The following is a 14,481-nucleotide window of genomic DNA, read 5'->3' as shown; positions in this document are numbered from 1 at the left end:
CATTAAATAATGAATGAATGAAAAGAAAAAAAAAGGCAAATAAGTGTGTAAGTTAATAAAAGAATTGTACAAATATTATTTATTAATAAATCAATCAATTATAAATAAACAAGAAAATAAACAATACTTATACTTGTGAAGATAAAAATATTGTAAATTTGTAAACAAAGCAAAAAGACTAGAAGCATTCACTAAACTACAAGTCCACTGGATTCATACAATGATTAATAACCACATCTATCTCAAAGACATTTGTAACAGCTACCAACATGCCTTCAGGCGGATGTGGGAGCTCACATCATGACTTTTTAATCTATGTATTTTTTAATTAGTATTATGTGAAGAGTTTTAACAAGTTTACAATGTAATACCCTACACACTGTGGAGTGATCCTCGGCAATATTGGAAGTTTTCTCAAGAAGAAGAAGAAGGAACTCACCCTGAGTTCATCATAATCAAAACTCTGTCAAAATCCAGTAGAGTTACAGTTCTCGGAAAATCGTCTTTTTCCTGCAAGGGCATTGGGAGAAAATTAAAAACCGATAAAGAGGAAATTAAGAAATGGAAAGTAGATTTCTGGCGGGGGATGAGAGAAACATCTTAAATTCTTGTAAAAATGAGAAAGTTCGAACTGCAATAAATTCTGACAATGTTTCTTCATCAAGATAATAATTATATTTGAATTATGTAAACTGATAATATAAAGTTATCCTGAAGACATGAAGCCCAAGAAGCAGGAGCTTATCCCAGCTTCTGAAGCGTTAAATGGACATTAACAATTGCTTGTTACTTTTTTTGTAGATGAAAATTTGTTGCAAATCACTTTCCATGATGTAATGGACCCAGCTACTCAATCACTGCTGAGTGAAAAAGGGTTCAGAAAAAAATAAATCAATTAAATCTTGACTGATCGAGGTGAGTGTTTTATCTGTTGAGTTATCAAGATCCCATAAACTAATAAATGACATAATATTATTTCGAATATCTGCTTATAATTAGAAGGAAAAAAACCTAATTAAGAAAATAACTACAAATCTCACCATTAAAAAAGTTTTTGAGACATCTAAAATGTGTTGTGCTGGGGAATTGTCTTGTCCTTTGTTGATTTTCCACATGCGGACACTTCCATCTCCACCACCTGTCAGCTAAAAAAGAACAAGAAAGTAAGTTAACAGACATAGTGTATTGCCCTATCAGTGGGGCAATGTGACTATTTCTTCTCCATACTGTTGGCCTATTAGTGGGACAATGTGACTATTTCTTCTCCATACTGTTGGCCTATCATGAGGCAATGTGACTATTTCTTCTCCATACTGTTGGCCTATTAGTGGGGCAATGTGACTATTTCTTCTCCATGCTGTCTTTACATTTACTATATGTAAAGAGTTATCCATCTATTAAAATGAATAAGTGTTTATGATTATGATACAAGCAAGGTGAAAAGATGTGCATCTTGAACCTCATCAAACATTTGAGTTGAAATCTTATGGTAAATTTATTAATTCTGAGAGTAAAATAGTAACATTTACAACTAGACTTTGTGTCAAAAATAATTTGGGAGGCCTACAATCACAGGGAACTTGAATAGTTATGGGAATGATTATTCAAAAGCAAATACGTTTTAAGTTGGTCATCTATGAATCTATGAGTTAATGATCATTGTGAAAGTATATATTTTAAGTTTCAAAAACGAAGAGGTGAGGGACAGGGCGTCTTGTCAAGAAATATTTGGAGTGGTCAGCAACTGACTGGAAATCTCAAATCTAAGGCTAGGGAATATTGTACTTGGCTCAGGCCCAAGCCATTACATTTGACCAAAGTGGGAAAGAGTGTCAATGTAGGAGTGTTGGAACAAATTTTTCTATCAATTTCCTAAGAAAGGATAGTTGGTTAATACAGCTCCTTGGGGAATGAATGGGGCAATAAAAAAGCATAACTGGCCTGGTTAAACCATTTAAATACAATTTATGTATTTTTGTGCGGCTATGTGGTCGGTTAAACCGTTTAAATACAATTTATGTATTTTTGTGCGGCTATGTCGTCTTGTGGTATCGGCGCATAGTTGAGTCCTTGGAAAAGACTCTTTACTCACATTCTCTCACTGTACTCAGGTGTTAAATCAGTACCTAGCCGTTAACAGTGTTGTCTCTGTCCGAAAAAATTGTAATATCGCCTAATAGGTGTCATGTCCCTTCCTACATGTTAACTGTTGTTGTTAACCAGGGACCCCTTGTAAAACGCTTTGAACATCTTTAGTGGATATTGCGCTATATAAAAGCTCAATATAAAAAAAAATATTTGTAATTGTGCTAATTAGATTTACGTGTGCTATTTCAATACACAAGAAAACCTGCTTAGTTCTCCTCCCTAATATCATGCATACAAAATACGGAAAGTTGAAACATTTCTAAATACTTACAATATTTTGCTCATCCTGGGTAGCAGCAACACTCCAAATACATTTTCCCTGGAAAGATTTTGTAACGAGTTGTCAAGTTAGTATTACAGACAGAGATGTGGTCATCATAATTAAAGTATTAAACATATGATTTCCATTACAAGAAAGGACAATGTGTCCAAAACATTTGACAAAAACTAGATTGATGTTATATTGATGTTATATGTAATAAATAAAAATGAACTTAACAGCTTCATTTAAAAAATGGTGGAAATCTGTCCTTTTTCAACAGACAATTAAAATAATTTTCTGACAAAAATTTAAAGAAAACTTTGACCAGAAATTTAAAGGATTATTTTAAATTTCGGCTTCACAAAATTAAAAAAAAAAAACAATACAAAAACAAAAAAAACTTAAAGAATACCTTGTGACCTTTGAACTTCAATAAAACTTGACCAGCATAATCCCAAATGCAGCATGTGGCGTCCTAGTAGAAAGAGAAGTATAACAATGAGAGAGAATTAACAACCTGAGCAGCTCGAGTGTAACATGTTATGTTTGTGTGTGTGTGGGTCTCTATAGTAAGACGAATTTATGTCATGCAATGTGGACCTGTCTTTCTCCATTTATACAAAATAGCTCATTAAGCACAAGAAAAAAAAAAAAGAAGAAAGAAACACTTTTCAAGGGCATGAAGTCCATTGAACCACAGGTCATCTCAGTGTTTGTTGCATTCAACAGATGAAAAGAATTGCTTGTTACCTTTTAGATTTTATGCTTATCTATCACAGAATACTTTCCACCTGATCTGATAAATCTAGTAACTCAATAACTGCCAGGTGAACAAAGGAATATCTTGCAACTTTGATAGTAAACAAAAGTCATATCAAAAGAAAAAAAAAAATCACAAGAAACCACTTCTACACTTGTGAAGCAATCGGTAAAATACATTAAAAGATATTTGTCACTCACAGCCTGGTATTATGTCAAGTGAATTGAATTAGATGCCGAAAAATGAAAGGAAACTTAAAATGATCCAAAAATGTGATTTTTTTTTTTTAACTTTAAAATAGTACAATCATTATCTCAGATTAATGGAATACATTTACCAAAAGTTTAATGTTTTTTATCATAAATTTAATTTTCAGCATGTAAACCATTAAGACATAATACCATATTGAGTACTCAATGGGTTGGATCACATTTTAAAAACAAACAAAAATCAGGACAAACCTCTCCCACACTTGCAAAGCAATCAGTCATGAGCACAGCATCAAAGACCCGTGCCGAATGTCCAAACACAGACAACAACAAGGAACTCTTCATTCCCTTCCAGTCGTCTGCTTTGGGTGTCGATGTTCTTCCATTCGGGAAATCGACCTGCCACATACGGATGCTTCTGTCATCGGACACAGAACACAGGCGTTGATGTTGTGCGTGATACTGTATGGAGAATATCACACCCTGAATTGTAAAAGAAAATGAAATTAATAAAAAGAAAAAGAAGTAATAAAAAGAAGAAAACTAAAAACAATAAATACTATATGAATTATTCTTTACTGAAAAAAAAATCTGAAGAGGAAACAAAAGTGTATTGTCAGAAAACTGGTTCCAATCTCATTGGTAGTGTTAAACCACTCTTCCAGAGGACTGGATAAATACCTTGTATAATTGATCTTTTGGTTTCAGAATGATAGCATATTAATATCTAGTCTAAATACAATGGTCGTCAATAAAGATCATCCCCATTCTCGTTCTTTTTCTTCCCGTAATCTTAAGAGTCTACCCATACATCCTTGCTACTGAAATAGTTATGTCACTTTTTTGATTCAATATTAAACCTCTGCCTATTCATTATTAGTCCTCCGAAGAACTGGTTACATACACATTTCCAAAGAGTTTGGAGCCGAATGAGTACACATTGTGACGTCACAACATCCTTGCCTAAAAACAAAGTAGTCCTGCAGAGCCATCAGGCCCATGGAGCCGGAGTTTATCCCAGTTTCCTTAGAGTGAAACGGACAATAGCAATTGCCTTCTTTTTTCAACAATCAATGAGATTATATGCAAATGTTCAATAATATGCTGTTGACAGAACAAGAACACGTGACCACTACCATAACGATACAACAAGAGCTGTTTGAACTCATTGATTTGCAAACCTTGTGTCCAGAAAGTGTGTGCATCACAGGAGCTGGAGATCTAGCAGATTCTTGCACATCTTCCGTGTGTGTGTCATGACAAACCAGCCACAGGACCACTTGGTTGAACACAGTCCCTGCTGCTAAAACCAGATCCGTCCAAGTGTCACCAATAAAATGAGCACAATAGCTTATCATTGGGTTAAGGTACTATGATTCTTTTAAAATAGGATTTATTCATATGAATGAATAGGGGCAGCGTGGCTCAGAAGTCTTTGCTTCGTACCAGAAAGGTACCGAGTTCGATCACCCACCGCTGCGCTGTGTGGCCTTGAGCAAGTCACCTCGTCCTAGCTCAATTTGCATTGCTGCACTGCAGCTGATACCTGGGTTATTCCAGTCTTCCCTTGGAATAGACCCTAGAGAGAAATTTCCCCTATGGGATGAATAAAGGGAATTTTATTTTATTTATTACCATTTTGCTTTATGTCAGAAAATACTGTAATAAGCAGCACTTGATCAATGCTTTTCTGACCTATCAGAAAAGGATACAGTATGCATTTTTCTACACAATCTTGATGTCGGATTATTTGTTTTGTCTTCCAGTCCCACAATGCCACTGTGTTATGAGCCAGAGCCACTGCAATTGCGTTGGTTGATTTCTGGATAAAATGAAAAACAATATTCAAAAATTGATTTTTAAGAGAATGATGAGTATGCATTTGAAATGTACTGGATATAATGCAAATGTCGCCGCTTGAAGCTCAAAGAAATAAATAGCAAAAGTCAATTGAAAGGAAGGTTCAATGTAATTAACAAGGACAGACAATATGGACATTTCGAGTTTCTCCTTTTTCAACAAAACACAAGGAATGAATGAAACACTAAAGACAAATGAGAGATGAGAGCCTTGTTTCATTCATCTAGTTTTGCTCACAAAGGGGAAACCTGAAAAGTCCATTACATCTGTCTTCATTGATTCAATTGAAACTTCCATTCAATGTGTCTATTTCTATGAACTTGAAAAGTGAACTTTAACCCAATGTCATGCTGCATCTTTGACTCTATTTTTTTTCTTGGTCTTTTCCAAATAGCATCATGGTCTATATTAATTCTTCTCCTTTACTTTAAATATCAAATCGTATATATGATAGTTTATATATATATATATATATATATATTCTACGGACAAAATATGCCGACTGACGACGTGGAGTTCACAGAAACATGTGTTTCGGCCATAAATAAGTGAGTGACTCCATTTATATTTTATATATATATAATAAACCTTCAATTTTGTTTCCAAATTAATTTTTACTAATATTTTTGCTTTACCAAATTTGCTTATAAGATTCCAATTTCAAAGTCATTTATATAAATTTGATCGTGGTAAATCGTAATAATATATTTATATAAAAAAAAGAATAAATATATTTAATAACAAACCATATAATTAACCCAGCGGGCTTCCCACATCCAGTCAGGAAAGTGGGCGATATCTGACACAACAGTCATATTCGTTGTATTGTCTCCATTGACTTTGAGAGCAATGATACAGGCTTGTTTTGCTCCAAACACACAAATTAATTGACTCCCATTATCACTGAGACCACCTGAAAAATATTAAAATGACTGAATCATAATTTATGGCCGTGGGTCTCAAAGTAAACATTCTAGTTAGTGTACACATTTAAACATTTGTAAGGTCCTGTAAAAATTGATATTTTTACAAATCTTCAATTGAATATGAATGATAAAAAGTAAATAAATAAAATAAAACTCATTTAATCAACTTCAGGGGATCAGATGCAGTGCAGCCCCATAAAGTGGGCCATAGGGGAGAAGATTCTTCTGAGTATGAATTGAGAAGGTACAAATCTGTAAAAATAGCAAGACAGAGTGAAACGATAGGTGGTTAGGGGGTCACCTTAAGACCAATCGTGTGATAAAGGTTGTTGATGGCATGCCATAGCAATGCATTCCATCCCTTGGTTGTCCACGGGGCAAACTATTATCATAAATTTCAATCCTAATGTATGGGTTTATGAATTCAAATGTTCAAGAGAAAAAAAAAAAATAAAATAAAATGAGAAGATGATAATGAGGCTCTAACAATGGTCTTTCTGATGTGAGTGAAATGCTTGTTCACTCAGCCATCTCACCCCTCATTTGATTTAGCACCATTTAAATTCAGAACCTTCATTTCAATCTATCATCAACAAAACTGACAATTTGTCATTCCATACACAATCTTATAAATAAATAAATAAAATAAAATTCCCTTTATTCATCCCAAAGGGGAAATTTCTCTCTAGGATCTATTCCAAGGGAAGACATGGAATAACCCAGGCATCAGCTGCAGTGCAGCACTGCAAATTGAGCTAGGGTGAGGTGACTTGCTCAAGGCCGCACAGCGCAGCGGCAGGTGATCGAACTCAGTACCTTATGAGTAAGAAGCAAAGACTGTACTGCTGAGTCACACTGCCCCCTTATCTGACATTAATTCACATTTTATTGGCCTATATAGCAATGTGAGAGAATTGTTGCATGACAAATCGAGAAATCTTATTCCACCTCAACACTATTTTCCAGCAAAACCTATACAAACCATTTGATATCAAAGCTTTAGAAAGCTGAAAGTTTCATAATGTGATCACTATGAGCCTCAAGCTCTATTTGCATGTGACAATGGTGCTATATAAGTGTACAGTATTATTATTGTTATTATTATTATTATTATTATTATTATTATTATTATTATTATTATTATTATTATTATTATTATTATTATATTATTATTATTATTATTATTATTATTATTATATGTTATTGTTATTGTTATTCTTATCATTATTATTATTATTATTATTATTATTATTATTATTATTATTATTATATTATTATTATTATTATTATTATTATTATTATTATTATTATTATTATTATTATTATTATTATTATTATGGGAGATGAGGAGAGGGGCCTGAAAACTCGACCATGATAAATTGTGGTGTAGGCTGAAAATTATGTTCTCCATTTCACCACTTGACCCAGATGTGAATGAGTCCCTAGTAGCTGGAAGTGGAAATGAATAATGTAACAGAGAGAGAGTTTAACAATTAACTAACTAGTATGAAAAGAAAAATTGGCTCTAGGTAGCCTATCGTCCGAATATAATTGGTTCATTCATTGTGAATAATAACATACATAGGGTAATGTGAATATTGTTTTTATAAGTAAAATTAAATTGGGTATATGAATTATTCAATTTCTTACACGTGTTTCCATACCTCCCCCCCCCCCCCCCCCCCCCCCCCCCCCCCAAATAAAAAATCACAAGAGACTGCTTAAAAGACTTATTACAATTCTAGTTTCGAATTAATCAGGACTTTAATACAGAGCACCGTGACGACCATATATGAGATTGTGTGTTTACAAAATAAAGATATAACATTAAAGAAAAAAAAAGAAAAATAAGAAAAGCCCCTTGTACACTGATGATTCAGAATGATATATAGAATTAAGATGAAAATTTGTTCAAATCTCTTACCTTGAGAAAACCCATGAATGGATGCTCCATGTAGAACCTGCTTCCTGGTCTCCAAACACAGACTGGCAGGACAGTAAATGGACACTTCATTCCCGCATCCTAGACGTAGAGGGTGAAATCAAAGCATTAATAAAGTTGTGTTTTCGTTTTTGTCTCATTTCTTTCTTTTTTTTCTTATTTGTTTGTCTTTGTTTTGTTTGTTTGTTTATGTTTTGTTTGTTTGTTTTTGTTTTGTTTTTCTTTCTTCTTTTTTTTTTTTGGGGGGGGGGGGGGGTTGTTTGATTTCAGAAATAATTTTTGGCCAACCATCATCATAAAATAATATTCAAAAGATTACAAATATGTATTTTATGGCAATGACCTGCTTGAATTTTTTTTTTTCTTTTTCACAAGGTGCATTATTCAAAGTGAATTTTATTACAGTAAGACACTGGTCTTCCTTCAAACGATTGATAACATACGAAGGAGATGATTTTTTATGAAAAACAAACAATCAAACAAACAAAAAAAAAAAACGACAACCCAGAAAACTAAAGAGACTCTCTCAAATATTCTTTTATAAAAAGTAAATTTGGATTTTTATCTGCCTTTATTTCTAAGAGTAATCAGTTTGCAATAAATTAACCTGTCTCTCAGAAACTTACAAGTTTCATCTCTATTTACAGCCATTTGATTTTAAATAACTTTCTTAATGAGCCAATGGTACCTGTATAACTCATTAATTCAACTTTGTCACCCAATAACTGTTTAACACTCTTAAAGCTAAAGGCAAGAAACAAAAAAAAAGTTAACAACCTAAATGAGCTCGCACCCAAGATTGGTCTGAAAATAAACTTAAATAGAATGGCCATTGATAGAGAAAATATTCACAAGAGATGCTGTGGAAGACTTATACTTATTCCTATTAGTAAATGTTGAAAATCATATTTCAAAAATATAAGATAGGATTAATGTGAAAGAAATTAATCAAATGCAAAGGTTAAAAAAATAAGAGCCTAAATTATGATTACTTCCCTTGTTCTGAGATTTTTTTCATTTGGCGGAATATCTATGGAGGAAAAATTACCAAAACTCCCTGAAATTGTTCTGCTGCTTTCTAATTACTAATGACTGTAAAATCAGTTTAAAACTAATAATATTTCGGCTACTATTAATTGTTAATTTGGCTCCTTTTTTGTAATAATGATACTGTGACTGTGTCCGATATGGAATCAAGAAGAGAGCAGTACAAAACATTGCATATCCTACTAATGATACTGTTACAGGTACAAGTTATGGCACTGTTCGGGGGTTGATGTCCCTGATGAGAGGGCAGCCATCTGTTTATGTTTACATTGGACTTTGGAGATTGGCCAGTTATGTTTGGCTGTGTGAAGCAATCTGGTCTATAGGTAAATCATGGACTACTTTCGAAATTATTTTTCGTTTGTTTATTATAATTATTACTATTTGATTTGTTTTTGTTTAAATGCTAAGACTTGTTTAATTTATGTTTCTTGTGTGTTTGCTTTTTTTTTCAGAACCCGGTTTCTTCAATTTTCTTTTGGTGTGTGGTGGAGGGAAGGGAGTAGTTTTGATATTGTTTTTTTTTTTTTTAATTTAATTTAATTTTTTAAATGAACCCGCGTCATTTGATTGACATGTATCAATGCATGGCACTTGGAATTGTCCAGTTTTTGAGATGGTAAGCTTTTAATTTTAAAAGCAATGTATTTTCTGTTAGTTTTAGATATAAAAGTTATATAGTTGCGCAGTTGGGGCACTATTCTAATTACAACATAATTATTCATAATTTTTAATTTAAAAAAATTTTTTTTTTTACGAGTTTTGTCCTTGTGCGACTATTTGGTCTTGTAGTATGAAACTTGCTTTTGGATCAGAAGGTCCTGGATTTGAGCCTTGCTCAGCACAGTTGGAAAAGGCTCTTTACTCACATTCTCTCACCGTACTCAGATGTAAAATAACTACCTGTCTCTGTCCAAAAAAAAAAAATTGTAATATCACCTTCACCTAAAAGGTGTCATGTCCCGTCCTAGATGTTAAGTGTTGCTGTTGGCCAGGCACCTTGTAAATTGTAAAGCACTTTGAGTATATTTAGTGGATATTCCTCTATATAATATAAAAGCTCAATAAAAAATTGACACTCAGGGTCCAATTTGAGATCAGTCACTCTTGATCGAAGGTTCTACTATAATACTATCATTGTTTAATTAATTACTCTACATAATGGTGCGCATTATTTCACACTTGAAAATAATAATAATTGTATCTATTGCGTCCATTCCTTGTGACTACTATACTATTATATCTACTATTACTGAATTGAATTGAATTGAATTAATGTAGATGGTTCAGGCAAAGTATTCAGTTTTGCCAATACATCTTTCAAGTGTATAGTCTGTGTGGTAGCACTGTGGATCATAGATTGTTGGCAAATCTTTCCACAATCTGTCCAACTCAGCTTTAAAGGCGTTTACACTTTCAGCATTCACAACTCTCTCTGCCAAGTTATTCCAAGCATTAATTGTTATAACAGAAAAATAATTGCTTCTTGTCCTAAGTCTGCTGTGTTCTTTTTCTAATTTCATTGAGTGTCCCCTGGTAGGGCCTTGATTGTTGATCTGAAAATTTGGTCTCTTGCAGGTATATATTCCATGCATAAACTTAAATAATTCGATCATGTCACCTCTTTTTCTCCTATGTTCAAGGCTTGGGAGTTTGAGTTTCTTCAGATGATCTGTGTATGGCAGGTCCTTAAGTGAAGACCATAATTTTGTGGCTCGTCTTTGGACATCTTCAACTTCTTGGCATAAAGTTTTATTACAAGGTTGCCAAACTGAGTTTCCATACTCTAGGATTGGCCGGACAAGTGCTTTGAATAGGAGGACAAATATTTCCTTGGTTAAAAAGTCAAATGTTCTTCTTACTAAACCAACTATTCTATTTGCTCTAGTAGTGATCCTTTGAACATGTTCTTTGAACGACAATTTGTCATCTATTAAAATGCCCAGGTCTCTCTCACAGTCGTTCAAAGAAAGAGTAAGACGGTTACTATTGAGATCTTCTTTCATGGTGTGGCATTTGATTTTTTATTTCCAAATTTTATAACACTGCATTTTTGTGGGTGAAATTTCAGTAGCCATTCATCAGACCAGGTCTGAAGTTCATTTAAGTCACTTCGTAATGTTTGGGCTCCATTTGTATTATCACTTGTACAGAAAAGTTTCGTATCATCAGCATACAGTCGGATTTCATTCTGTACCCTGTCTGGCAGGTCATTGATGTAAATTACAAAGAGTATTGGGCCAAGCACACTACCCTGGGGAATGCCACTTGTTACACATTTCACTGAGGACTCTGTTCCATTTATAATGACTCTTTGGGTTCTGTTGCTGAGGAAGTCTTTAATCCACCCAAGCACATTTCCACCAATAACCATAGCCTTTACTTTGGTAACAAGTCTTTTGTGAGGCACACTGTAGAAGGCTTTCTGAAAGTCCATATAAATTGCATCAATTGATCCTCCTTCGTCTAGGATATTAGTCCAGATGTCCATTACATCAAGCAATTGTGTTAACATGACCTCCCCTTTACAAATCCATGCTGTTTATCAGTGATTAATTTTTTTCTGTCAAGATGATCTACAACATTTTTTTTTACACATTTCTCCATCAATTTGCAGAAAATGCATGTTAAACTTACTGGTCTATAGTTGTTTGGTGTTGATTTCTTGCCTTTCTTAAAGATGGGACACACTTGAGCTTCGCACCAGTCTTCAGGTATTTTGCCCTCCTCAAGTGACTTTCTAAGTATGATGGTTATTGGTAATGACAAATGCCCGGCTGTTTTTGACAGAAATAATGGGTTTATGCCATCAGGACCGGTTGCTTTGATAGTATTGAGTTCTATCATGTATTGATGAACTTGTGCCCAGATGTCAAAATCGGTAAGTTCTTCATCAAAACTATAATTGGGAGAATCAGGTAGTTCCATATCTTCTTGTTCTATGGTGTAGACAGTTTGAAAGAACGAGTTCAGGACTTCTGCCTTTTCGATGTCAGTGTTGGTTTTTGATCCATCAGGTTTTGTAAGATCTGCAATGCTAGTTTTGGTTTTCAGTTTGCTTGAGACGTAAGACCAGAATGTCTTTGGGTTGTCATTGGATTGGGCTGCTACTTTCTTCTCAAACTTTCTCTTCATTTTTTACTTTATTTCTGGCTTTTCTCGCTTTTTAAAGGTTACTATCACTTGCATTTGCTTTCAATTTTCTACTAAAAGTACGGTGTTTTCTTCTAATTAATTCCTTGAGTGAGTTCTTTGCTCATTACTTTTATTTTTATTTTCAATTTGGCTATATATAAGAGTCAACCCGATAGAGCTAATAGGGTAGCCCAGATCGTACCAGTTCCCAGGCTAATAAAAAAGGATGGCCGCCCTCTCGTCAGGGAAAGGGAACCAAACCCCGAACAGTTCCCAAGTTACAGTGGACCAGGGTGGACTATTATTATTATGATGACTAGAGACTATTCTAGTAGGCACTTGCAAGAAGTAGATCTCGCGAGTTGAAAACAGGCGAGGATTTCTGTTTCCGTTTTTGAGGGGAAAAAATTTAGGAGTGATTTTAAAATGTTCATTCTTCTTTCTCAGTGGAATGAAATGGCATGTATTATATATCATTGGAAAGGGCATAAAATTCTACATACAATGATGCCAATATTATTATCTTTTTATATCATGATTTTGAGAAATCTTTGTGTAAAGAGAGTATGTGTGTTTAAACGCTTATAACTTTTAAATCAGAGATGGTCCTTCTTAATAAAAACAAGTCCTTCTGAGATACATATTAAAGTAGCTTCTCTAAAAATTTCAGAGCAAAATATGTTTGCACTCAAAAGTTAGAGCTCCCCAAATAACAGTAATTGGCCTCGATTGTTTACAGAAGCTGCCATTTTCTTATACTGATTCACTTCCTGTCGTCTGCTGCGTTTGAGAGATAACTTCGTCAATCCACATCAAAACTTTGCATCTTTATATCTTACAATATATTCCATTTATGGAAGTTATTTTTGTTTTAAATTATTTAATTAATTGGCGTTTTCATGTTCATGCATTCATTTTATAATTTACAATTCTCTTCCTTTTTTTTTCCGATTGATTTTTCACTGTTGATTGTGACGTTTTTCATCCTTTGACGGACGTCTGTCCAATTTAGGGGAACGGGGGAGCGGAAGTTTTTAAAATCACCTATTTTCGATCATTTTAAACACTAATACACCACCTCAAACATATATCAGTCCATATCTCTGCTTTTATGAGGTCTATTTTCATTTTGAAAAGTTCAAAGTGAATAACTAAATGACGCCGATTCAGTGATGTATTTGGTCTATCTACATGTGAATAAATAATTAATTGTCGACTTTTCCAAAATTCCAATAGGTCATTCATTTGCATGTCATGATCTATTTTTCCTTGATTTCAGCTGTTTCAGCTCTAGACTTTACCTTTCTCTCTCAATAAATAATTATTTTTCTGTTTGCAACGTATTACAGAGATGTTGAATTACCACATGTAAAAATTTCAAAGTTGTATCTGAAGCCGTTTCTGAATTATACTTGATTTATCCATTGGGTTGCTGTGTTTTGGTCACATATTTTCCTATAAGCTTCTATAGAGATTTTTCACCACATAAAAGGTCATAACTTTTTAACTAGTTGAGATAGAGCAATAATTTTTTCACTTTAGTTAATGTTTCACTCCCCTTTATTTTTCTACGCTAAATTAATACGATATCACTATTTTGAAAAATTCTTGCAAGTGCCTAATTCTAGATACTACTGACACTGACACTACTGCTCTCTTAGTCTTATTTACCGATTATAGCTTTCTGACACCAGAAAGCCAACGCTGTAACTGGACCATTGAAGCTGTGTAGAACTGGTTTAAAGTTTTCGTGGAGAGTCATGTTTAAAATTTTAACACAATACAATCCTTTAACTTTAATTTGTAAACAACACAAGCAACATTCTGCAAGCCCGAGAAACCGAAAGTGCAAGTAAAGCCAAACAAGGCAGCTTACTCTCGTTTTCGATCTTTTCTTCTACTTCTACTTTCGTTTTCAAATCAGCAACAATAAACAAACAATCTGCTTGATGAGAGAGAGGGATATATATATATATATATATATATATATATATATATATATATATATATATATATATATATATATATATATATATATATATATATATATATATATATATATATATATATATATATATATATATAGAGAGAGAGAGAGAGAGAGAGAGAGAGACTTTATTTCGTTATTTTTATCTCTGTTCCACCAATATCGATTCACTCTCAATCCCAATCAATTTTATTTTAGGCTGCCT

General features: G+C 33.5%; 1 protein-coding gene across 1 annotated transcript in view; it reads right to left on the bottom strand.

Moving 5' to 3' along the window:
- Positions 1-14,209, bottom strand: part of LOC144965090 (tRNA (34-2'-O)-methyltransferase regulator WDR6-like) — a 32,353-nt gene extending 18,144 nt beyond the window's left edge. Inside the window, exons 1-10 of the mRNA XM_078900012.1 lie at positions 13,961-14,209; positions 8,090-8,188; positions 5,986-6,152; positions 5,092-5,201; positions 4,561-4,729; positions 3,632-3,862; positions 2,823-2,885; positions 2,420-2,467; positions 1,041-1,145; positions 440-510 (exon numbers count right to left, since the gene is read on the bottom strand). Coding sequence (XP_078756138.1) covers positions 440-510; positions 1,041-1,145; positions 2,420-2,467; positions 2,823-2,885; positions 3,632-3,862; positions 4,561-4,729; positions 5,092-5,201; positions 5,986-6,152; positions 8,090-8,188; positions 13,961-14,051 — 1,154 coding nt within the window. The 5' untranslated portion in view covers positions 14,052-14,209. The remainder of the gene's footprint in view (positions 1-439; positions 511-1,040; positions 1,146-2,419; positions 2,468-2,822; positions 2,886-3,631; positions 3,863-4,560; positions 4,730-5,091; positions 5,202-5,985; positions 6,153-8,089; positions 8,189-13,960) is intronic.
- Positions 14,210-14,481: the final 272 nt, after the last annotated feature.

This window comes from Berghia stephanieae, chromosome 2 (assembly GCF_034508935.2).
Source record: "Berghia stephanieae isolate SIO BIC M18660-M18661 chromosome 2, UCSD_Bste_1.3, whole genome shotgun sequence".
Classification (NCBI taxonomy): domain Eukaryota; kingdom Metazoa; phylum Mollusca; class Gastropoda; order Nudibranchia; family Aeolidiidae; genus Berghia; species Berghia stephanieae.
The sequence above is the reverse complement of the archived record's forward strand: the minus strand, read 5'-3'. Positions and strand labels throughout refer to the sequence as shown.